General features: G+C 33.0%; 1 protein-coding gene across 6 annotated transcripts; it reads left to right on the top strand.

The window, feature by feature from the left end:
* LOC146534587 (potassium voltage-gated channel unc-103-like) lies at positions 1–25958 on the top strand. Of its 6 annotated transcripts, none has more exons than XM_085192885.1 (19): positions 1–131; positions 619–823; positions 15672–15758; positions 17441–17588; positions 17678–17859; positions 19070–19090; positions 21025–21179; positions 21252–21365; positions 21618–21739; positions 21902–22020; positions 22098–22288; positions 22370–22512; positions 22630–22823; positions 23129–23257; positions 23557–23701; positions 24473–24550; positions 24874–25241; positions 25328–25576; positions 25686–25958. In XM_085192885.1, the coding sequence occupies exons 2-19, from the start codon at positions 758–760 to the stop codon at positions 25854–25856; spliced, it is 2682 nt and encodes an 893-aa protein (XP_085049011.1). In that variant the 5' UTR covers positions 1–131; positions 619–757; the 3' UTR covers positions 25857–25958. The 6 variants fall into 6 exon arrangements, with proteins under 6 accessions (XP_085049011.1, XP_085049006.1, XP_085049007.1 ...); XM_085192880.1 differs by lacking the exons at positions 1–131; positions 619–823 and adding exons at positions 9882–10319; positions 12422–12782; XM_085192881.1 differs by lacking the exons at positions 1–131; positions 619–823 and adding an exon at positions 9882–12782 and having other exon boundaries at positions 23129–23254.
* Positions 25959–26896: the final 938 nt, after the last annotated feature.

Raw genomic sequence — 26896 nt, forward strand, 5'->3', positions numbered from 1 at the left:
GCCACGCGCCCGCCCGCCCCGACTTCAACGACGCCAATGCTTGCTAACTGTTCACATATTAAATAAATATCATGTCTCCCAATACACATATAGTGCCTTTGATGCTTCTCAAACTTTTATTTATCAACAAGGTTGTGTTTTTATGTGTTTAATTATGTGTTTGTAATTTGGTGAACAGTGTTCTATGGTTCGTTTTATTGATATAGTTTGAAAAAGTGAAAAGTCAAGGTTTTTAGTATCATTCTTGTTTATAGGACAAAGGATATTGTTTACTAAGAAATTGTAGCGTAGCAACGGAATTGATGTGATCGATTTATTATTTGTAATTATTTATATTGATTGTTTTAATTTCTGTAATGGATATGAGTTAAATGTAATACATATTTCAATTTACATCGAAAAAATAATAAATTACACTAAGTTTCGTACGTAAACTACGTCAGCTTAACAAAACGCTTACCGCCAAAGTTTGTTTATGTTTAAAAAGCTTTGGTGACTCATTTTACTTTCATTTATAAAAAAAACTATATCTATATTATAAAAAATACAACAATTTTATTAAATAGTAATATATAATACATTAAACAAAGTATAATAAAAAGAAATCTATAATTTTAGGCTTATAGGCTGTGAAAATCTAGAAATATATACGAAAAAATAACCTTTAATATATCAAAATATGTACATAAATAAGTAGAATTAGAACTACAGTGTTCAATATATAGAAAATAAATAATCCTGGCTGTCACTTGTGGTCATGGAAAACGGTGCCTTAAAACATGGGAGCAATAACAACAATAACGACATTGTTGAAGAGAAAGTGGTAAGTCAAATGTTATTCATTTCTTTGTTATTGTTTAGAAATTATGCTTATTTGTACCATGCAAACAAATAAATATAGGATGTTTGTCTGTATATGTTGTTTTTAAGAACATTTATCATTATCCAGCAGACTGCAGGATAGGCAGAGAAAACATAATGTTAACACACTTTGATCACCATTTTCCGCAGAAGATTTTGGCGGCAGAGAGAAAATATTAATAAATAATAATTCATCCCCTCGAGTGGAGATCGAACTCACAATCGTTACTTTACAGTCACACCCTCAGACCTTTCCGCCACGACGAACTTATAATTTTAGTCAAATAATTAAAGTAGATAGGTATATTGTTATATAATTAATATTTCCATTTAATTTAATATTAATAATATGAGTTAACTATCTATTTATTAATATGCTTTAATCTATATTGATTTGTATATATGTATTTATTATGTACGTATGTATCAATAACACAGTTACCTACTTAATTAATATCGCTAATACGCTAAGCCGCTACTATAACGTAAAGTGAATATAATATAAGGTGGGGAAACTAATAGCCTAAGTGTATAGTCTATTATATTTGCCTTTATTTAATATCTTATAACTTTAAAAAGTTTTATTTAATTTATTTAAAGACGAATGATTGACATCATATCATTTCTCATATATATATTTGAATCACAGTTATATGAAATCGAACTTAATTCTGTTTCAAAGAACTACTTTGCAGGGCCTTCTCTTAACTTTCTCGTTCCCATAACTTTACTTAGTTATTTGAAGCATGCTCTTAATGTTTCTATAGCTATTTATATCCTAACCTGAAGACAACATATTATTGGCATTTTTTCGGGATTCCACTTTAAATACACTAAATAATAACACAATACTGTATGTCACACATAGCAGGGTAGGCACAAGGAACCTAGTGTTAATACACTCCGTTCCCCATTTGCCTCCCAAATCAGGAAGTAATGCGTGTTGAGTGGCGTAACTCAACGTCGCGCTTTGCCAGTCCAAACGCGATAATGGGATACGATTACTGTCACTAAGATAAAAATTATAATAAATTTTAATATAACATTTTTATTATTTTATTCCATTCAGCGCGACTAATTAAGCCGCAACTGCGGCATTATGCAGTATATTTTCTGTTTTTTTTTGGCTACATCCGTAATTCGTCAAGTTATCTCCACTCTGGTACCTTACTACCTATATTACTCTGGTATATCGTTTAATTAAAACTTATCTGATTTTTTACACTTTACGCACACGCCTCTGGTACATGTCTCCATTATCGTAATCTATATATATAAAAGGACTTGTCCTCACTGACTGAGGTAAGACGCACGCACAGCCGTAACTGCTGATGGTAGAAATGTGGAATTTGGACAGATGTTTACTTTCGTAATCTGGACATCCACTAAGAAGGGATTTTGAAAAATTTTAACGCTAAAGGGGTGAAATAGGGGTTGAAAGTTTATATGGAAAAAAATTTAAATCTGCACCGATATTTATAAAATTTGAAATTTAGATTTTTAAAAGTATTTAATTGAACACATGTTTCATCGTTTTCTAGAATTCTCCCCCTAAGTGTGCAAATAAGGGGTTGAATGTTTGTATGGAAAAATTCTTAAATCGCCAAAGATTTTTATAAAATTTGAAATTTAGACTCTTAAAAATATTTAATTGAATATGTGTTTTATGGTTTTCTAGAATTCACCACCTAAGGATGCAAATAAGGGGTTGAAAGTTTGTATGGAAAAATCTTCAAATCGCCACCGATTTTTATAAAATTTGAAATTTAGACTCTTAAAAATATTTCATTGAACGCGTGTTTCATGGTTTATTTGAATTCCCCCTAAATAAGCTAGCGAAGCTGCGCGCATCCGCTAGTTGATTATAATGTGCATATCATCGTCATTTACATTTTTTTTCATTGTAGGTAAAAAAAAGTTGATTAACAATACAATAATAAATATGGTATATTGGTATATGGACTAGCTGTTGGATCAAGAACCGGATGCAGAAGGCAGTTTTACATGAGACGGCGTGTATTGTGCGGAGGTTCCTCTCTCTGGAGCCCTAGCCATCGATGGCTTGGACCCTTGACCCGCCCTCGGAAAAGTGTTTTTTTATATTTCTAAATGTATTTTTTTATAATAATTTATATTTAAAAATGTAAAATGTATTCACAAATTTAATAAAAGTATATTCAATTAATATGGTATTATAAAAATTAAAATACCTAAATTAGAAGTATTGTGTTGAAAAAAAATGGGTATAGTATAGCCATTTAAGCTTGATTAGATATAATAAGCGAATATTTTTTTATTGATAATACACAAAATGATATATCTACATAAGACGTTTTGATTAAAATACTATCTTACATTTCAAATTATTTCCGGATATTCAAATTGTAAGTATGTAAATATATAACACATCTCAATTTTATTTTGAAGCAAATATTTATTATATCAGAATATACTTTTATTAAATTAGTGAATCAATTTTACATTTTTAAATATAAATTATTATAAAAAAAATAAAAAAAATACATTTAAAAATATAAAAAAACCACTCTTCCGAGGGCGGGACAAGGGTCCAAGCCATCGGTGACTATATTTTTATTATTATATATATTTTTATTTGTGTTACTGGTCAATATAAAATTTCAATTAATTGAGTACGAAAATTTTAAGAAAAAATTGAAATATTAAATTCAACTTAAAATTACAATGCCTATTTCATATTTTAATAGCGATAAATACGAATTAACGTATATGTGATAATAATATACTATTTACCTACTAATAATGAAATTATTATCTAGATGTGAGTGATGACGTTGAATATTAGCGATTTATCTTTCAATCTTTTTTCTATCAACCTTTTCTGTCTACCCAATAAGTCTATGCAACTTTTTTGTGTGACAAAATAAATCTTTTATAAAAAGACTTAACTATTTCTTTTCTTAACATCTCTTGACTATTTTTTTACAATCCTCTAGGTAAGTATAACGCGAACAAGTTTAAAGTCATTAAAAATATAATTGGATGCGACGGTGATGCATTTTTGAGAGGACTACTTAATCCTCTCAAAATGTTTCGTAGAGCTCGGTCGGTTTCTTATATTATAAATAGTTATTAATAATAATCCCCTAGATTCAATAAAATTAAGTAATTTGTTATCGAAAATTAATTAAGTTCAGCTTCTGTTCTATTCTGTTACATTGCACTGATGTTCCACTTTTGGCCTATACTCGAAATTCATGATGACGTTCAGCTCCACCTCTGAATACGTTATGTCTTGAAAGGAAGTGAAAAAAAGAATATATATATATATTTATATGGATCATATCCTCGTGGCAAAGTTAACAGTTAAGGTACAATTTCCGATGAGAGTAAGTAATAAGTAAGTAATTTAATAGAGAAATTAATGCAAAATTACATCAATAAGTCTTATTAACTTCATGAAATGCTACGCCATCAAGTTTTGTATCGATGTTAGTGTTTTGACGACGAAGGATAAGCCTATAATCTTTGAGCCTCTTTTGGTTCACGCGGTATCTCGGAAGTAGCAGACAAGCAGACGAAGCCTTGTAATGACACGTAATTCCCCACTATTTCAAATCTATCAAAAGAAATTACACTAATCTAATTGAAAAATCCACGAGACAATATACAGGGTGGAAGCGTCTGCGCTCCTTTTACGGGAACCACATATAGGGTAAAATATTTTAAGCACATACCTAAAGAAATTAATCAAGATACCTCAACAGCTTAGACGTAGGATTTTTTTTCATTTCACGATGTTTATCCATACCTGTTATTCGGGTGACGCAGTTACGCATAGATACCAATAACGGAAACACTACTACAAAAATACTACTAAAGGTTAAACAACTTTGAACTTTGCTGCCAATACATACGACTCGATTTTGGAATGAGGCAAGTGCGGCGGTTTTGTGGTTTTGGGTTGGGTTTTAAGGTTTTGTGTGCGTGCGTCGTCCTTAACAAACAATGATAATTTTATTATTTATTTTGCTTGAAAAATCTTTTACATTTTTAAGAAAAAAAATATATATTTTTTCTTTTATAGAGTAGTTAGAACTGTGTTTTCATTTAAAGTGGTGCTGACAAAACCATTCTGTATACGTAATTATTGCAGCTATCTTACAACAAATATCTTCAAATTAGTAATCAAAAACAATGATGCAAGCATGTTGCGATAACGAGCCTATCATGGCATGAATACTTATCTAAATCCATTATTTTTTAATTATTATATTACTGTTATATTTATTTAAATCGATACTTTTTTACGAAAAAAAGTGAAAACGGAGGCCGTCTGTCTACCTTGCTATGTGTGTAAAATACGGCTGTATAGGTACATACAAAATATATCATACACAACTCTTACTGGTTTCCCCTATTAAGCCCCTACGACTCTATACGGTTACGGCTCTATTGAAAAGTTTGTTAATATTATTTTTAAAAGCAATTTACAAAATTTCAGATATTCCAAGACTATTACAGATATCAAAATAATTGATTATTTTTTTACATTTGAGCATGGGAGCGAAGTCATAAGTAAATGCATCGTCTTTCAAATTCAAATTCAAAATATTCTTTATTCAAATAGGCAATTATTATAAGCACTTTTGAATCGTCGAATGAACATATGAACAAAAAGCTACCACCAGTTCGGAAGGCAGTTCTGTTGAGAAGAGCCGGCAAGAAACTCAACAGTTGCTCTTTTCAAAATCAATGGTACAATCTATTACATTAGTTGGCAGCTATCCTGCATTACATTCAAGAGACATTAATTCCATATATGTTTATCCTCTAAATATTCTTGAATAGTGTAATACGCTTTACTTGTTAGAATTTTTTTACAGATATTTTAAATTTTGGTAGTGGCAAACTAAGAATACACTGCGGAATTTTATTTTTCTTTATGCTTATAAACACGACGACATAAATACAATCAACATTTTTTTTTAATTTTAAAAGAAGCAGAAATTGTTAGTCTTAAAAATTGCCCAATACAAATTGTTTACTACAAAAAATATACTCATAATGGTATTTGTATCATATTAGTAATTCTTTTCCAATTTGATAACAGAATATGACTAGATTTTACCTGAAGTTTGAACTAGAGCTTGGACTTTTAGCTCTTCTGATATTAAAAACACTCGAAATAGCTGACAAACTTGTAAATGTATCCAAACAGTTGGAAATTGTTTTACTGCATTTGTAGCTGCAAAGCTTTTATTAATATAGTTGGTACAAAAAAGAGTTGATGAGGCCAGTCATCGCGCAGGGGCACAAGCATGTGACTTACTTAATTTCCCCCCTCTGATAACGAGGCATAGCGCGTAGAGTCAACACGTTCACGAATTCAATGAAAAGTGAAAACGGCGTGCTTTAACCCCTCTCCGTACCCTATGTGTACGGAATATAGATTGAAGCTAAAAAAACAAAAAGATACAATAAAAGTCTTTTTTACATTATGATATATGTATAACATTAAAAAAAATTTAACCAAAAATATATTTATAAATATATCCCCACTCGAGAAAGTGAAATATTTATTTACGTTTATATTTTAATTTCTTCGCTCTAATCCCCAGAGTTCGGCAGAAAGTGGGGAACAGAGTGTTTTAACACTAGGTTCCCTCTGCCCACCCTGCTGTGTGCGGGATACAGCCTGAACCTGATGTTTTTTTAATATTTATAAAAATGAAAAAATATGTAACATTTTAAACGTACTCGTACATTATTAGCAAACTCAAAAATTAATTAACAAGTAACATTATTAAGGTCGGCAATTTTCCCCACATGCTATTTCCGTGCAAGTGTTAGTGTTAGTGGGGCCAACTCTTGACTTTTCGTGAAATGCACTTGTAGCAGAGTGAAAGTTGCCATTGTGGCTAGCGGAGACTAGGTATAGGTAACTGTTGGACGCCAGCTAAGAGCTGCTAAACCTATTTGCGATTAACACGCGATAGGTCAAGGGCTCCGCACCCCATTTGAATATCTATAATATTTATAAGATGATGTAATCCTAAAAAATTGTCTTAAGAAGCCACCATAGTAAACTTTATATATTTGTACATAGAAAGTTACTTTTTTACCAAAAACTAAATTTAGAAGAATATTAATACGTCGTAAGTTTAGAAAATAAACTATTAATTTATAATTTTTAACAATGCATTAATTCATTACAATAACTTTCCCTTAATATATATATTTTTTGTAAAATCAAAGAATTGAAATTTACCACCACAGAGACCAATCGTTAGACCTTTGCCAGCACGCGATAGGTCAAGGACTCTACAGTGTACACACCTACGAATATCTACACAATCCATGCCCTCATTATGTAAATGTAAGAAAAATATTTAAATATAATACCAGAATTCATATAAATTTAATATTTTTTATTTTTTATATCTCTCTATATTTTTTAAGAAAAGTCAAACATTAGTTCAGATATTTCATTATCACTATTCTTTTTACTAATATAACAAATGAAAAGTAATTTACGGATGATGGTTTCTTCATGGATTTACGGATGAAAAAACATTTACAGAGCAATATTTGAATTCGAAAATTCGGCGTTAAGTTCTGCCATTCAACACGCAAAGCCTCCCGAATTTGGCAAAAGTGGGGAATGGAGTATATAATACTTAAGTTTTCTTTATGTAAACTAACGCTATCATTTTTCACAGTAATGAAGAAACATTTAAAACGCCATTACTAGCATTGGTATCTGTAATTAAAGGTGTAAAACCTGATACAATAGTTAATATATGTATATAGGTATGTTACGTGGTAATGAATGTGATAGTTTTATTTATGACAGCAAGTTCGTAACAATTTTTAAGTATAACAAATTATACTAAATTCTATAATCCATCCATATCTATATTATAAATTCGAAAGTAACTCTGTCTGTCTGTCTGTCTGTCTTTTACGCAAACAGGGCCAAACCGCTAATTTAATTGTGATAAAATACTCATATAGAGATACTTGAGGGTCTCGGAATGAACATAGGATACTTTTCTTTCTCATATTTGTAATATTTTCGATATATACCAATATATTAAAATACTTATTAATTTGACATGCAATTTATTCCGCCATGTTAATAACAACCGTCCCTATGCGACCGTTGCTAAGCAACGATTTTCAAAGTTTGTTGTTAGAAAACGTCACCCAAAATGACCTTGCTTAACGCATCTCTCTATTGAAAACTGAAAATAATTTCATAAATATATTTAATAAATATTCGTATAGTTCAAGCGGGTGTAACTGCGTTCGGGTCCACCAGTGTTTTATATATTCATAATATTTGTATGTATGTATCTGATATTCTCCAGTATTCTCTTTAGAATTTCAGCGCTAATCTAAACGTTTCAAATTAGTTCCTGAGGGTTTCCGGAATATTTAAAACATATTTTTATTACATTGACCTATAAATATTCATAATAGGGTATTATATAAATATATATAATGCACATAAAAATACTTTATTTATTAAACATTTAAGAAAATAATCAATAATAATATATCGTAGGAAAAATTAAAAAAGTAATAAGAAGGGGTCACATTGGTTTTCGTGTTTTGTAGGTCCGAAGCGCCGCATCGCGCTCTGCAAGCGGTAGCAGAGACACTTGTGTAGGACCGCTGGTGGAAGAGGTAAAAATATTGACATCATAAGGCAACACCTGTAAATATCACTATCTTGACAAAAAATAGTTCAAATAACTCGTTTTTAGGGCTCCCTAAAAAGGAATAAATAGAAGCCTTATATATATTAGCATTTTGTTGCCCGTCTGTCTAAACTAAATCATTTGTCACGAGTTCGCGTGAAGAAATGAAGCTAAAATTGCTATCAAATTTATAAATATCATTTCGAAGAGAAAATCATTACAAACTTATTTTATAGATGATTACCAAAATGAGTACCTTTCTAATTTTCCCGTAGACTTTCAATTTCGACATTTTTCAAGAAGTGAGAACTATAATAATTAATAATTATTTATATTAATGTATCTTACAAATAGAAATTATTATAAACTTATAAATATAAGGCACTTATCTAAAATATAAATTGTATTTATTATTTCACATTGACCTACAATCCTGAAATTGGTAGAAATTGTAGATGAACGAGTCCAACTCGTACTTGAGCGACTTTTTCCCAAAAAATGTTTAATTAATTTAACCTTTACAATATACACTATATTTGCTGATCGTAGCATCGAAGTGTAGCAGGCTATTTATAGCTGTATAACTTTAAATATTACTCAATAAAAAGGGGTAAAGTTTAACGTTAAGTGCGTAGCAGACTTTCCACCAAGGCTTCCGTACAAATTTCAGGATTGTAGTAGTATGGGAAGTATAAATTACAAAAGTTGACAAAGGCATAAGTGTCAATTTTGTATGAAATTCCTTTAAATTTTCACTTTTCTGGATATTTTCCTTTATTTATTTTGTTCTCACTTCGTGCCAATTTTCATAAGTGTAGGATTTCCACGACGAATTTCATACAAAATGCAACAAAAACATTGCAAAAATGCTCGTATCGTTTCATTGCTTAAAAGCTTGATTTTCCCTGTTCTCTAAGATCTGCATATTCGATATTAATTTCAGCTGCCTTACTTCACGTGATCTCGATATAAATGAGTTTAGACAGACGGACAAAAAGTGATCCCATAAGAGTATAAAAAAAAAGGTCCAAAAAACAGGATTCAACAATCTTTATTCTTACTTCTTTCCTTCAAATTCTTTATTTTAGAGTTAATAAAAGACGTTCTAATAAATAACTTAAAAAATAACAATAAATAAATTAATCTGTGTAAAACATAGGCGTGAAACGTAGCTTATTGTTAGAAGGCGCGTGGCGTGCGGTTGCGTCGACGAGGAACGCCGCGGTACGGCGACAATGCGTTCAGCTGAACCGTTCGATGGTGGGAGGGAGGTTGTGCGAGGTCACGTCGCTAGGGCTGCGCGCGCACCGGCCTCTGCGCGCGCCGCCCGCCCCCGACGAGTGTAAGTCCGGTGACCACGCTGCGGACTCTGCCGCCTCTCACACTGCCATCGAATTGTTATCTAAATCCGTTCCAGGGGCTTCGCCTCTCGTGAACGTCGCCGCGATATATGCTGTTGACGCTATTTACGCAACAAATCATTCTAAATCCATTTTAAGTTCTCGATAATATGTGAAAAAGTATTTTAAATGAGTCGAGTGCTTGCTTAATCGATCGGCTGCATTAAAAAGTATAAACTGTTATTATCGTTTTGCGGTCATATTTTGCAGCTTTTGTTGCGCTACAACCCAGCTCCAGCTTCAGGGCTTCACAAACCACCAACTACCATCAAATATTCCAAGTGGTTACAGAGCTTGTACGATCGTTTAAATTGAATATCAAAGTGCCGTCCGTGCTTAGTTCATACTGTGGACAGTGCGTGGGTTTAAAGAGGTGTTTTTGTCGTTAATTTATTTGCGAGCTTTAGCAATTTATTATTTATTAATTTATTTTATTATTTATTTGCTATTATTGTGACAAAACGCGATCCATGCTTGGAGTTATGACTACCATGGTATGGTTTCCTTTGTCTACGTTATTAACCTCTTATTCTTTTTAGTAAGGAAAGGTAGTTTATTCATTACATCAAATATATAACCATTTTAGATCTATCTATGCTTTCTCTGTGAATGAATATTGATTTCATTCATAATGTTGTATATACATTTAAAAGATGACACTTTCGACTAATGTAACGCTTTTGGCAGCCTTGCAGTCTTTGTATTTGTAGAACGTTATAGAATTTTGAGAAGCTTCGTTTGGACATTTTTATCAAAATTTTAAAATTTAAATGCATTTGTTATATCATCTATAAGATACTTAAACGTTTTAACAGTAGAAGAGCTTTATTTGAGAGTGTAAAAAATATTTACTAACAACTTTGAGAATCGCTTTGCTTCTATGCTACATAATAAACTCTTTATTGATCAAAGTTTCAATTAAATTAAAATCCAAATTAAATTTAATTATGTTCGGTACTAATAAATACTATCCCAAATATATTTTATTTTAAAACAACATGGTACTTATAGATCGGTTGTGACGTAAAATGTATGCAGACAATGCCCCTCCCTCATTCTAAAAACTAAACTATCTATCTCAGATAGATAGATAGATAGTTATAAATGAAGTTAAGAAACGAATCTACATACTAACATTAACTTTTACAAAGGTATCTAATAGCACCACACAGCACAATACTTTATTTTAATCAGTAGTTCCGTAGTTTACCTGCAGTATAATAGTTTATAGTTAAAGCATGAAGGATATCCTAAATATTTAGCAATACGAGGCACGAGCATTTTACGCGTAGATTTGAATGTTCAATACATTTTCATATTAAACTATTTGAAATATATTTAAATTAAATCAAACAATGTGAAAAATATAATGATACCTTTACATCATATGTCTATAATAAAAATATGAAAACACCGCATTGCATACTTTAAATTAACATTTACAAGACTTTTTAAATATAATTTAGTACGTTTGAAAATATACGAATAAATATTTTAGTCTAAGTAGTTATGTAACGTAGTTACGTACTTTTGCGCCTGTCACTCAGGTTCTGCTCTTATGTACTCGTGGGTATGTCAATTTCTCTCTTATGCTACTTCAATTAACATTACTTAAAACAGTTCAAAAACGTATTCAAACAAATATTTAACAAATATACATTTATTTTAAACATACTAAATAATATTATACTAATCATAAATATATAAACAACAAATATTTCTTAGTTTTATTAGTCCCAGTTTTAAATCGATCGACTAATGAAGTAAACTTGAAAGCCGGTGGCTTATAATTTAAGATATACTCGTATATGTATTTCTTAAATACTTGACAATTAAAATCATTAGTTCTACTTTTCAACATGACTATATAAACAACGATCTACTTTAGAGAAACAGCTCGAACCAAGCAAGGAAATGTGAATAGACCGACCACCCGTTGACACACTGCTGAATAAGGCGCGGCCTCGTTCACCGCTTTCAACCCTAGTGCCGTTATAACGGAAAGCTAGAACTATTCTAAGCGACCATCCAGCTTTAAGCGTAAACGAGAATGGTCATTAAAATAATATCTCGCTTAAAAATACTATTTAAAACTGATCTCGTCAACCATCAAATTCCAAGGTTGTCTTTGTGACTTTACAAAAAACGAACTGAAACTCATTTTCTGTACTCTTCTGAATTCCTTACCCATTTATTCTTGTTGTATCTGTCCCATACGTCACGACTGTTCCTATATTTTATACAAAACAATAGTGCCGTTAGATAATCATTCACGTAGCGTGACGAAATTGATTTGAAAATTTTAGAAAATTCCAAAATTTTGCACAACCAAAGACTAGAGTCACGTGTTCTATTACCATGGTCCTTAATCAAATTTGGCAAAACCATACCATAGTAAACATATTGACGTTTTGGTTAAACAGATTTTATATTAATTAGTTTAAGTTAAGTTAACGATAGTACGTATCGTACCAGAGGACGAAGTGGAGATAAGCGCGCATCTATGCAAAACACGGCTATCGCACTGCTGGAGACGGCGTCGGCCTACGAGCGAGCCGTGCTGGAATGTGAGCACCTGGAGGCGTCGGAGCACGGTGGGTTCCGGTGAGAGCGTTGGTGCGGCAGCGGTATGGAGGAGCGCGGGCCCCCCGACGTGCCGTTGATAGTGACGCCGCCCTGCGCGGGCGCGCGCGGCTCCCGCGACGACCCCCCGCCCTCCACCTGGCGCTCCTCTGTGCGTGTGCGAGACACCAGTTTCCGTGGCTCCCGAAAAAGCGTCGTTCGCCTCGAACCACCCTGTAATGGTCTCAACGGGTTACCCGCCATCGGCAAGGAGGTAATTCACCTGTCTGGCTGATATGACGAGTGGAAATTATATATTGACTATATATTTGTTCATACGAGTTTCGAAAATAACATGTTCTTATTTTTATACCCACAAGGCATTTAGCTTCTTTGTTCTGTCCATATACTTTTGTTTGCTGCAAAAATATAACCTAATATGACTTTTCTAACGTTCTACGCCGCGGTGAAGGGCCAACCTTTTTCATGTTAAAATTTTAGAAAATAGCCATTTTGTATTCGAACCCAAACCTATAGTTTTTTATCAACAAAAATATAAAAATATCAACTTGTAAATGTATAAAAGACTTACACATAATAAGTAGGTTTCAAATGAGTATATTAAAAAAAATATGTAATTTTTAAATCATTTAATATTAAATATACGCTTATAAGGTAAGTCGGAATGTATATAAAAAGGATATATTCATAATAACATGCTTGTAGTGTCAATTACATATCTGCAGCAAGCTTTTAACTTTGGCACTGCAATCACAATTATATATAACTAGCGGCTCGCCCGCGGCTTCGCCTACGTGAACTACGTTATTATTAATTTCTGTCTCCATGAGTACCTACGTCCTATAAGTGACGTCCATGCAAAATTTGTTACTCCTAGAATTTGTAGTAACGAAGTTTCATACAAACTTTCAACCCCAAAAACAACGCCTTAGAAGTCGAATATTGCAAATTCCCGTCTTAGCGAGCACCTACGTCCTATAAGTAACTCCCATACAAAATTTCTGATGTGAAGCACTTGTAGTTTCTGAGATTTCGTGATGAGCGAGTGACCTTTCGATTTTACATAACATACAACAGATAACAAGTGAAAACAATATAACGCTATAATTTTAACTTAATCCATACAAATATTACTTAAAAATAACTAATTAGAATTTTTAATGAATACTTTATACTTATTAAAAAAAATACCATAGTTATTATTTTATACTCGCCTTCATTGTGGAAGTTTCTATCGAATCCAAACACTTGAGTTGAATACTAGAATACTGCAATACTTGTGATGCAAGCCTTGTGACAAAAGTTTTTTTTTCATAATCTCTTACGCTACTTTATTAGCTTAACGAAATAAACAAATAAGTTTATATTATTTTAATGGCAAAGCAAAATATACAATATATTTTGAATGACGATTTTCAAATGTTACTTTTTTTTTCAAAGTAATAGCTTTGAAATCGTTTTAGTTCCACCCAGTGACTCCAATCTAGTGACCTATTTTCCACATTCTCTTCTGGTCTGACAAATCCAAACACTGCCAAAATGTTTTTATTTCAATGCATTGTTATATAACTAAGTAATATAAGCTCATAGGTCAATTATTAATATTTTATTCCTATAATTCAATTAAATTAACAGTTTTTTTTAATTCATAGAATAAATATTCCAATATTTATATTAATCGTGTATTAATAAGTATTAATAATATTCGTACAGAGGTCGTCTCGGAAAATAGGATACAATTTTTTTTATTTATATATAATTACATCATATAAAGATAAAGAAACATATTTAATCTGTGATTATTACGCCATATCTATTACGACATTATGCTCCAAGTTAACGTCAGATAAGCTGTAGAAGTGTTAAAATTTTGTGATCATTTTAACTAATATAATAAAATAAACATTTCCCTTCTTTGCTATGTTTTTATTACTACAATTATATTTTCTTTTGTTTAATTAATTCTTGTAAACTTTAATTATATACTACATAATAAAAAAAAATTTAAAACTATCACACAATATCTAATATAAAATTTGTTTTTTTAATTTAAAATTGATATAAAAAATAGAATTTAAAAACGTTTCATTAAGAAATTTAAATTTAAAAAATAAACACAATTATAACTAAGAGGCCAGTCGTGGCGCAAAGGCACATGCGTGTGACATATTGTGGGTTCGATTTCCACACGGGGAAATGAAATATTTAATATCTTCATTTCCTCGCTTTGGTGTCGAGGTACAGCGAAGAGTTCCGCCACTCAAAACGCCGGAGTGTCCTAACACTGGGCTCCAATTACCTACCCTGCTACATACAGAAAAATATTAATATTCTACACGTAACGAAAAAGAAAGACAATTATCAATAAACTTTTGGATATCTCGAAATAGTTATTTTTCACATACCTACACAGTAAGCATGAATTTCGCTTATAATATACGAGCAATTATAGTTATTTAATAAGAATGCAAGCTACCCAAAGATCATCAAATGAGGCATGGACTGTCTCAGACATAGTTTTGGTTGAAATAGATGTTGTAGTTAAACCTGAATATCTTATACATCCTTTATTTAGTAGCAAGAGGTAGTATTGCTATAGATAGGCTACTTTTCTTTATTTTTGGACAACCAATTTTTTTTTATTTATATATAAAAAATTGTGGAAGCTCACTTATTTAAATTTTAATTATACAAAACCCTACGTGAGATATGAAAGATTTTTTTCTATTTAACAGTATAATATCGGTAAATCCTGTAAGGCATTATTTATTGATGGTTTTAAGCCCCATTCGGAACACTCGAGAGTCGTTGCCTAATGCAATTCACACGGCTATTGAGCTTGTTCGAGTTTTTTATTAGGTAATTATTTTTTCAGTTTTATAATTTCAGTTGCTAAATATCGTTAAAAATAAGAGTCATCTACGAACCTGTTACCATCTCATCATGATATTAAATGTCAATATATTTTAGGAATGACAACGGACGTACGCATGGTAATATTAAAATGTAAAAATGGTATGTATGAGTAAATAAAAAATAAAAAACATATTATTTTAAAAAATGGTATTCACTTTCAAAAGTAATTTCAGGTAAATATAGTTTTCTTTATACATATACGTATCACGGGTTCTCTTGTTCTCAGGTCCTGTCACTGGGCGCGACGGGCGGCCACAAGGGTACCACGCAACCATCACACCCCTGCACTATCCTCCACCATTCTCCTTATAAGGTAATTTATATAAATCGTTATATATTTTATAACTATATTTAAAAAATATATATGTTTGATATAAAATCTAAAAGAAGATATTATTTTTATTTTAAGTCATAAAGAAAACCTTTTACTTTAATTGTTAATTCTTTACTATTATTTTTTATTTAATTCTTTCCGCATACAGTAAAGTGGACGGAGAAAAAGTAATATTAAGACACTCCGCTTAGCTATGGTGGCGGGACTTAACGCCGCACTTAGTCCCATCAGAGTGGTTAAGAGATAATAATTCATTAAGTACTTAACAATATATCTTCAAATATAATCCTCAATTCCCAACCATTGAATATAAACCTAATCAAAATATGCTTAGTTTTTAGAAAGTAGCAAATTGTAAAATTATAATATACTAGCGGACCCGGACGCGGCTACGCCTGCTTGAAATATAAGAATATAATTTCTATAGAAATATAATTTCAATCCATATGAAATGCTAAAAGTGACTATTATATTTATTTTCATAAGGATGAATATCAAAATGACGCGGTAACGAACGCGGTCGCGTAGCGACGACGGTTGTTATTAACATGGCAGAATAAATTGCATGTCAAATTAGAAAGTATTTTAATTTATTAGTATATATGTGTAATGTAATATTATATAGCCTATAGCACTTCTGAAGAATGCAGCTTTCATACAAAACAAAAACAAAGTAAATCGGTCCAGTAGATCCAGAGATCTTAGCGTTCAAACAAACAAACTCTTCCGCTTTATTATATTAGTATAGATCTGTTAATATCATTATAATAATTATATTATAAGAAATATTTACGTGACTTGTATAATTATGTAATTTAATAAAAAAAAAACTGTAGCAGCATAATTATTTAATGTACATAGTAGTTTAGGGAATTCCGGTACCTACTAGTAATTGTTGGCGGTTGTAAATAAAAAATATTTGCCGCATCGACCTCGTTTGTTTTCAGCACGCAAAAGCGCAACACACGCTATTATTTTAAAAGCTATTTTTCAGTAAACTAATATTATACTTGGAGGTCTCCGCAGGGTTATATATTTTAAGTTTTTATTGTTATAGTACAAAATATATTTTGTGGAACAAATATACTTAACAATTGTTAAAGTAGAGACGTGATTATACTCCAATTTGGGTTGGGTTATGAAGTCAAAACCCACTTGGAATGAATTTTATGTTTTAAATATTTTCTGTGGAGACCGTCATGACACAGTGGCACAAGCGAGCGACTGTAGGCCCGACGGCTGTGTGTTTGATTCCTACGGGAAAATGAAATATTTATCATTATCAATATCGCTTTAGTAACGAGACAAAGCGCAACCTTGAGTTTCACCAATCAACACGCAACACCTCAAGAATTACAGAAAATGGTTAATGGAATGTCTTACCACCAGGTTCCCAGGTTCCCTCTGCTTACCTTGATATGCGCCGGATACAGTGAGAAGCTATAAAAAATATTTTCTTATCCAGATCTGGTTAGAACGCCGAGCTATTTATTGCCTTGGTGCTAGAGCGGAGAAATAAAAACATTAATAAATAATAATTCATTCCCTAAGTAGGGATCGAACCCAAAACTATCGCACAGATATACCCTAGTGCTGTTGCACCACGACGGCCACAATAATAATATAATTTAAATTGATAAAATGGATTAATTTTGTTTCAGGCCGCTTGGGATTGGTTGATTCTTATATTGGTCATCTACACCGCAATATTCACCCCGTACGTGGCCGCATTCCAATTAAATGAACCAGATTTTGACAAACGATCGCGAGGTTTCGGCCAGGATCCTATTGTAGTTATTGACATGATAGGTAATATTATTAAAAAATATATATAAAAAATCATAATTGAAGGAAAATTTTAATTGACAAACTTAACATTTCTGATAATCTATTTCCAGTGGACGTGACGTTCATAATAGACATCCTAATCAACTTTCGCACCACGTACGTGAACGCCGCTGACGAAGTAGAGTCAGACCCCGCGAAGATCGCCATGCACTACTTGCGGGGGTGGTTCGTCATCGACCTCGTAGCCGCCATACCTTTCGACCTACTTCTCTTCGGGACCGATACCGACGAAGTGAGCCACCTTTACCTCGCACCCTCATCAACTCATATGATCTCATATCACATCTACACACGACTTTAAATAGATATAGTACATAAAATAAATGCCTGAACTAGAAGGTAATAGCCACCAGACGATCAATTGTCCGAAACGCTAAATATTAAAACATTATATTAAATACAATTAATCCATAACAGAGTAACACAACACAAATATAACATAGTTCTATTATTAATTATTGTAATAAAAAAGCCTAGGTATATTAAATATATTTTTTTATTATAATATAAGATTAAAGTCGCGGAACCTTTATGTTTGTAAGAGAATGATGAAATGGGTTAGAAATGTAGGTCGAGTTATATTTTTACGAAGATTACTTAAAGGGGGAAGAAATATACGAGGTAAATCACCAAAAATCCACAAAGAATATATTATATATAACTAGCGGCCCGCTCGCGGTTTCACCCGCGTGAACTATGTTATTATTAATTTCTGTCTCCATGGCTACGTCCTAGTGACGTTTATGCAAAATTTGAGACTCCTAACATTTAGTAACGAATGACAAAGACAAATGTCATTAGTAACGAAGTTTCATACAAACTTTCAACCCCCAAAACAACCCCTTAGAAGAGGAATATTACAAATTCCCGTCTAAGCGAGCACCTACGTCCTATAAGTAACTCCTATGCAAAATTTGAGATTCCTAGCACATGTAGTTTCTGAGATTTCGTGATGAGTGAGTGACCTTTCGATTTTATATATATAGATTAAACTCACGCCGCCATTTTACTTTCGGACAAATGAAGCTCTGGATAAAATTTTAGAAAATTCACATACAGTAGTGGAATGCAGTTAACGCAACAGTCACTTGAATATAAAACACGATTCTATTATACAAAACGATATATTTATGCTAATCACGAAGCCCCACACTACTGTTCTGATGAAATTGGCTAATATTTACCTTAATATTAAATAAAATCGACCGCCATTATATTATCATTGTTTATTATTATTTACAACTGATGTTTATTATTTCTATATGATTATTATTATTTTGTACAATTATTATTTTATTAATCTTGTATATGTAATACTAATAGGTTGCTTTTACTAATTAATATTCGAAAGTATTTGAGTATTTAGTTCGTGTTAAACTCGTAGGTGTGGAGTTACCCAAGGTGGGTGCATACTGAATTTGTAATACCGTTTCTTGTTACAGCAGGGGCTGGAAAGTGATGAGGTATACCATATTTGTGAACTATTTTTATGTTGCTGCCACTCTATTTTCTTACATTTTAGTTTTATACTTTGAAATTAATTTCCACTAGTCATTTTAACTCCACTAAGCGAATGCGTTAATGGAAGATGAGGACGCTTCCCATGAGCAAAGTTGTTTTTGAATTTTACACAGCGCCAACTTGCTATATCACGAGCTTCGCCACCTATATCTCGAATATAAATTAATGGGGCGAAATTATGGTTATTCCTAATATATATTTGGAAATGCGCATTAATTTTTTGATAGTAGCCACAGCTTTTGCTCTACCTATAGTGCATAAAAGCGATATACCTAGAATTTGAAAATTTTATCTCCAATTTTGTTTTATGCAAGGTAGCTTGGAAATATTATATAGTTATGAGTATTGACGAGTTTCATTTGTTTCCTGCAGAGGCGTAGAACGCAACTAGAGCCAAGGTAATAAAGGCCTCCATCTTTGCTAGCATGACATTCCCTTTTTAATAACCAAATTAAATTCAAGCCTAATTTACCTAAGATGATTCAATATAAATCTATCTTAATTTAACAAAATTCTCACAAAGCAATTATGAAATAATATTTTTATTAGACAGTATTTTTTTTTTCAATTATATGAAAAACAGGGCAATGGGAATATGTAAATATAATATATATCACATCGACAATATAGTACCTGTGTTGTGTTAACTATTAATATACAAATTAATAAATTTTGTATAAATATTAGAAAAAGGCCGTAATAGAAGAGCTTCAATCCTGCAGTAGAGAAGTTCATTATAATATATTGAAATCACATTTTACTTTAAGCAAAACATTATCATAAGCTTAATTAATATACCTTTAGTGATGTGCAAGTCACGAGGTGCACAGGGCTTGGTAGTAAATACGCTCACACTTCCCAGACTAAATATTTGTAAAAATTGCATTTTCACTACATAACAAAGCACTAAACTTTATAGTTTATATATTCGTACATACATACTTATGTACCGATACATATTGCATTCATGTGGCACCCACCTATGTGGCAAGTAGGACAAATTATGAAAAAACTACTTTTTACATCACTATGTTGATTTTTATTAGAATAATAATGATAACGTATAATTAAAAAATAGGGAGAGTTATATTTGTTTTATGCAAATAAACTTTTTAATTAAAATAAGTTTTTATTTTTATTTTTTTTTAACACCGATCCGCTAGATGTAAAAAAAATAAATAAACATATTATATTTTTTTAAAGTACAAACATAAATGTATTCACCCTGCAAATTAAATTTATGATTATAATAAAATTGTAATAATGGGTAAGTTATTTGTATAATATCATTTGAGCGTGTTTGAAATGTATAACAATTATAGTACTTGTCAACCCCTTCAGAGCTGTGAAAACCTACATGCATATATCACAATGCACCTGTATGAAAAACCCACTCATAACATTATTGATTTTGCGCGTAATGTTAAGAATAATAATGAATGATAAGATTATGTTAATTTACGTAGAAATATTTGTGTATTCAACCTCAATTAATTTAGGTTAGAGAAGTCGATAATAATTTGTTGCCTTGATAATAGTTTAGTCTGTAAGAGAGCAGTGACCTTCCTAATTTGAATGTAACAGAATAATTAGAGTTATACAGTTTTATGCACCGCAACCTAAAGAAGCTAATTTTCTAGTTTGGACCAACGCTTGTAATTGCAATACCTGTATGGCTGAGCTCGGAAGACGCTCGCATCGTATGTCCATAGAGAAACTTCCGCTTGTTTGAAGTGAAAAAATCGCTATAAGGCCTCATTAACGCTATTTAGTATTACGCGAACGTTCATACAATGCTTGGGTTCGGTATGCGGCTGAGGAAATTGCTTTTTGTGATCGTCGAATAGCTTTCTCAGTGTGCTTTCTATGTTTGCAGACGACCACGCTCATCGGTTTATTGAAAACAGCCCGCTTATTGCGGCTGGTGCGAGTAGCGCGAAAAATTGACAGATACTCCGAATATGGTACCGCCGTCCTCCTCCTTCTCATGGCTACCTTTGTACTTATTGCACACTGGCTCGCTTGTTTATGGTAAGCTGTGATATGATAGTGTTTTAAAATCCATCAATTATAATAAATGTCTAAAGATATAATAAATTGTAGGTATGCCATCGGGAGCTGGGAAAGACCCCAGCTTCACGCACCCATCGGCTGGCTCGATGCTCTCGCTAATGATGTCCAAGCTTCTTATGATAATTCTACTGGACCTTCTATGAGGTAATTTAAGCATACTTCACTATATGTTATAAAATTAAAATATAAATATTTTCTTTCAAATATTTACATATAATATGTACTTATTCTGATTCACACCAGAACCATACTTGGTATGGTCTGGATGAAAGAACGGCCTTATCATTAACAAATACTCTCTTGATAACATATATACTGAACAATGTCATGTTTATATCACTATTTTTTTATACTGTAATAAATATTCTTAACAAAGATATTTTTGTCTAATTTCAGGTCTCGTTACATCACCGCTTTATATTTTACATGTACATCTTTAACGAGCGTCGGCTTTGGCAATGTAGCCCCTAACACTGATATGGAAAAAGGATTTACAATATTCGTCATGCTCGTGGGCTGTAAGTTTTAATTCATTACTTATAATTTGCAATTGCTATCCTCTTCAACTTCAAAGTATATAATGCTCTATATCCACTTCAAGTGTTTGATGTTTCAAGTATGCCTTTTACTTAATTGTGATCCCAGTAAAGAGCCCTAAGGACAATCGATTTATTTTTCAGCTCTAATGTATGCTAGTATATTTGGAAACGTATCTGCTATAATCCAAAGACTTTATTCAGGAACTGCAAGGTATCATACTCAAATACTAAGAGTTCGGGAGTTTATTAGATTTCACCAGGTACACTTTTTATTTACAAAAATAACATTTAAAATGTATCATAAACATACCTCAAATGGAAACTTTAACATTTTCAGATTACGAATCCTTTAAGGCAAAGATTAGAAGAATACTTTCAACACGCATGGAGTTATACGAACGGAATCGATACGTCCAGTGTACTTAAAGGTTTTCCTGAATGTCTTCAAGCTGATATCTGTCTTCACTTAAACAGAAATTTACTTGCTAATTGTTCAGCCTTTGAAGGTGCTAGCCCTGGTTGCTTAAGGTGAGAATCTAATGCTTATTGAAATACAATACTTAAAATATTATTTAATATAAATAAAAAATATAATTTAAATAATTTTAGGGCGCTTTCTCTGAGATTTAAGACAACTCATGCACCTCCTGGAGAAACTTTAGTTCATCGTGGCGACGTTCTAACTTCATTATATTTTATATCTAGAGGATCTATTGAAATTCTTAAAGACGACATTGTTATGGCTATTTTAGGTAAAATTTTGATTATAGATAAAATAAAACTTAAATTGTAATTATTAAAAAAATCCTACTAATATAACATAAGTATGTTTCCAAAGCAATTTATTTTCTCTAATTGGTTCCTTATAGGCAAGGATGATATATTTGGCGAGAACCCGTGCATTCACGGCACAGTCGGTCGTAGCAACTGCAGAGTTCGCGCGCTGACATATTGCGACCTGCATCGTGTGCATCGAGATGATTTACTAGATGTTCTAGATTTCTATCCTGAATTTCGAGCATCGTTCGTAAATAATCTGGAAATAACCTACAACATGAGAGACGTTAGTGTTACAATTGTATAATTTAAATTGCGCTTTTTTTTCTTTAATCATATTACCATCATTTAAAGAAATAAGAACACACTGAACACGTAGAGATAAGTCACTCCGGTTATCCATTTTAAAAATGTCATCGTAAATAAATGTCTATATAGTAGACTAGCGACCCCCCTACCACAAAGCAGTCATTTAGCTTATCAATTGTAATATTTCAGATCTTAGTTCTTTACTTAATTAGTTCTTATATATCTTTTTACATCTAGAATTTTAACTTATTCAATTTAACTTTATTTCATTTTTATCTCCAGGACGACTTAGGAGGAATAGAACCTCGGCGGCGGATGCGTTATGAGAACCCCTGTGATGCTAGACTCCTTCGTGAGGCGTACGCTCGTACCACACGACGACCCCATACAGAGACATTCGCAGACAAGGTGGTGCGTGATTAGCTTTACTTGTGCTTCATATATGTTACTCTTACGCACATAATGCACATATTTCATTTAACTTATATATGTTATTAGAAAATATTATTTAATATGATAATATCACATAACATGTATGTTGCACACAATAAGACTTCAATGAGCGAAAACATAAATATTGATAATTTTGAAATTAATTCCATAAAAGATTATTCAAGTCAGCTTCTTGGAGTCTACATATTTTATATGGCTTTTAACTTTGCTGTAAATCTAATTATGTATTTTATTTAATTTCAATTCCTTTCATTTAGGACTCTCAATGTAGTGATGAAGATACGGAATCACCACCCAGTCGAGGAATTTTAGAGTTTTCAGCAGATAAAGCTGGTCAGGACGTGACTCCTCTGAATTTTAACTTCAGCAAGCAACGATCAACTACACTGAATTCTATTACAGGTAATTAAATATGGTATAATTAAGGAATGTAATATTAAGTATTTAAAATATTAATTTTTATAATACTTGGCACGACAGTAATTTAAAATCCGGAATACGAACGTCGAACGTCAAAAGCCGTGCTTGGTGCTGTTTATATATAATGTTACCATAGCGTAGTTGCACATAGAAATATGAAACAATGTGCAAAACCCTTTTAAAATTAATATCCATATGAAACTATATAAACGATCCATTTTAAATAGTACCATACTTGTAAATATCTACTTGAAGTAAATGCTTGTATTTTAATATTTACAATTCTAAGTTTTGTAAATTTTTTTTTTTTTGTATCTACAAGAATGGTATCTATATATAATACATACATATTATATCCCTTTTCTTCTTCTTAGGTAGTATTTCTTATTATATACAATTAATTTATCTTAGACATATACATTATCAATTTGAAAATTCATGAAACAAAACAAAGTCTTCTAAAACATTGTTGAACCTCTCATAGTCATTATTACAATTATTTTGAAGAAAAAAAAATAAAAAAATATTTAAACAAATATGTAAAACTTAAATCGTATTGATTTAATTTGAAGCAGCATGTAATACGCTTGTCCCACATTGTCCTTTTCGAAAATGGTGGTGTGAGGAACGTGGAGAAAACGAAGCATAATAATACATAATTCTAAGTAAATTACGGCCATGATGATAAATATATGGAATGCTTCATGGCCACGTTCCTCTTCCACCCGCTCTGAGCGCGGCCCTTGTGTGCAGGCATGCTAGCGCAACTAAAACGGAGCTTCCCAGACCTCTACCACCATAAAACCCACCAGCCGCTACACAACAAATACTGTAAGTATGCATATACAAATCTTTAGTTGCATGTTCCTATCTAAATAAATTCGTCAATTTAAATCCCTAAACAAGTATTTTTTATTAAATTAATATTAAATATATTTATTTATTGTATAGAAATAAAATTAAATTAATGAAATAAATTTTAAATGTTCGGAACACAACATTTGCTAAAATTTGTATTAAACAAATTAACTTTCAAGTATTTAATGTAGGAAATAGAAAATTAATATATTTTACATAACAAATTGATAAATAACATGAAATAAACATCGAGTGGGAATATGTGAATGTGAAAAATAAATTTTGAAAAATTTTAGCTCAATCAACGCCTCAGACCTATAGAGGTAGAGCTGCTGTCCGACGGCAGTCCTCTGTAGGCCCATTGAATGATACATCGCCTTTGACTGGCGGAATGGCTGGAGAACCCGCCGTCAGCACTCCTGCTCACAGCACCACGCTGCCCGTCTCCAGCCTCAGCACCAACCCCAGCTCGTACTACACCAACGCGTCCCCCAGCCCGCCGGCGCCGGCTCCCGTCCACGTCTCCTGTGACGACATCCTAGCTCCGAGTGCGCCGCAAGCCGTAGGTCGCACCTCAAGGTCAGCGCCGCATTCGGCTGTCAATTTGCACCAAACAGGCCGACCGACAGCTCTTGGTTTTCCTGCTGAAAGAGGACAAATGCAGGTAATGTAAAAAATAATATTTCAATGTTAGTAATATATTAATGTTACTCATATTATATTTTACAACAAATTTTATTTTTTTGGCAGGACGTGGTTTCTCCACAGTATCAAAATGTTGGTGCGGCGGCGACTGCGGCGTCAGTGGCAACAATATTGACGAGATTAGAGGAACTCAGCAGACGAGTTGCTGTTTTAGAAACAGGACTGACTGCTGATGTGAGGCGAATTTTGCAATTACTGCAAAATCGCGATGTGACGCAACACAATACCCAATCTGCGCATACTCCCTCGCAGCCATTAGCAAAAGCGTCACTGTCGGTTCCTCAATCAAATGAGGTACAGTTTTTATGATGTGTTATAACTAAGCGTCTGTAACTAGCTTCTATCTAATATCTCTTGTAATCTATCTAATGGAGTTCTTTCAAAGCAATTGTCACTTTTTTAGAGCCAATGGGAGTGGACCTGGAACGGGGACCGCGAGCGCGGCGGCGGCGGACGCGGCGGGCGCGAGCGCGCGGACCGCACGCCGGGGGTGCAGCGCTCGGCGTCGGAGCCGCACGCGCCCTTGCCGCCTGCCCTGCCCCCGCCCCCGCACTCGCACTCCTTCTACAGGTAGTGTGAGGCCGGCGAGACGAGCGCTCCCCGCTCCCGGCCATCGACGCGCTCGCTCGCAGAGTCCGCTTCGTGCGGCTCGCTGGCGGGGGGCCCGCCGGCCGCGCCCGAGGCCCCCGGCGGCACGCGGCCCGTGGCGCCCCGCGCGCGCTTCCACTTCTGCCGGCGCATAGCGTGCGCCCGCCGCGACGACGCGAGGACCTTCCTCTGATACGCCCGACCCCATGGACCAATTTTGTACTCTCGTCAACGTCTCGTTGGCACGTCCTAGCACCGCGCACGGAGCGGCCGCCGCTCGCACGGAGTCCATTTGTATTTAACGCGAATGACTGCTACTGAATGGTGTCCAAGTTTGGGTCGAATAATAATTGGCCTTAGTTCGTTAACGTATAAAAGATTCTCGTAAATGAGTACAATATCTGTGTTTTCACACGCAATGATCGGTGGACGCATAGGGTGCTTTAATTTTGTTGTAGATTACAACCGTTATACATAATTACGAGGTTACATATAATATACAATAGCACTTTTTCAGGACACTACAGAGCTCGATTTGTTAATATATGTACTATCATCGACAGACATTGTCGATTCTAAGTATATCATCGATCAAATGATTTTTAAGTTTATATCTCAGCCGCGCAGATTAATGTTATAAGACTGAGACACTACGTAATGCCGTGAACTGTATTTCCAGAAGAGAGTAAACGATAAACGCTTTCTACCCGTCCTTGCTCCTTGCCTTTACATTGTAGCTAGGTAATATCTAACACTACTTTGATCAAACATTTTGGAATGCTCCTTGTGGAAGTGCGTTTATGAAAAATCACTTGTCATTATTATATATAGGTATATATACCATGTCAAGTTCAACATTAACTATCCACAATTCACATGTTTTCAATTCTTCAATTTTTTTTTAATTTATTTACCCAAACTTTGACTGACAAGTGTTTTCATTATTTGATATGGTTGTTTTAAAGCCAATTTAAATATTAATTTTTATTAATAATTGTAAATTAGTTGTTCAATAAATCAGATCTT

The sequence above is a fragment of the Heliconius melpomene genome, chromosome 11 (assembly GCF_056956725.1).
Source record: "Heliconius melpomene rosina isolate 202511_hmr_F chromosome 11, ASM5695672v1, whole genome shotgun sequence".
NCBI classification, from domain to species: domain Eukaryota; kingdom Metazoa; phylum Arthropoda; class Insecta; order Lepidoptera; family Nymphalidae; genus Heliconius; species Heliconius melpomene.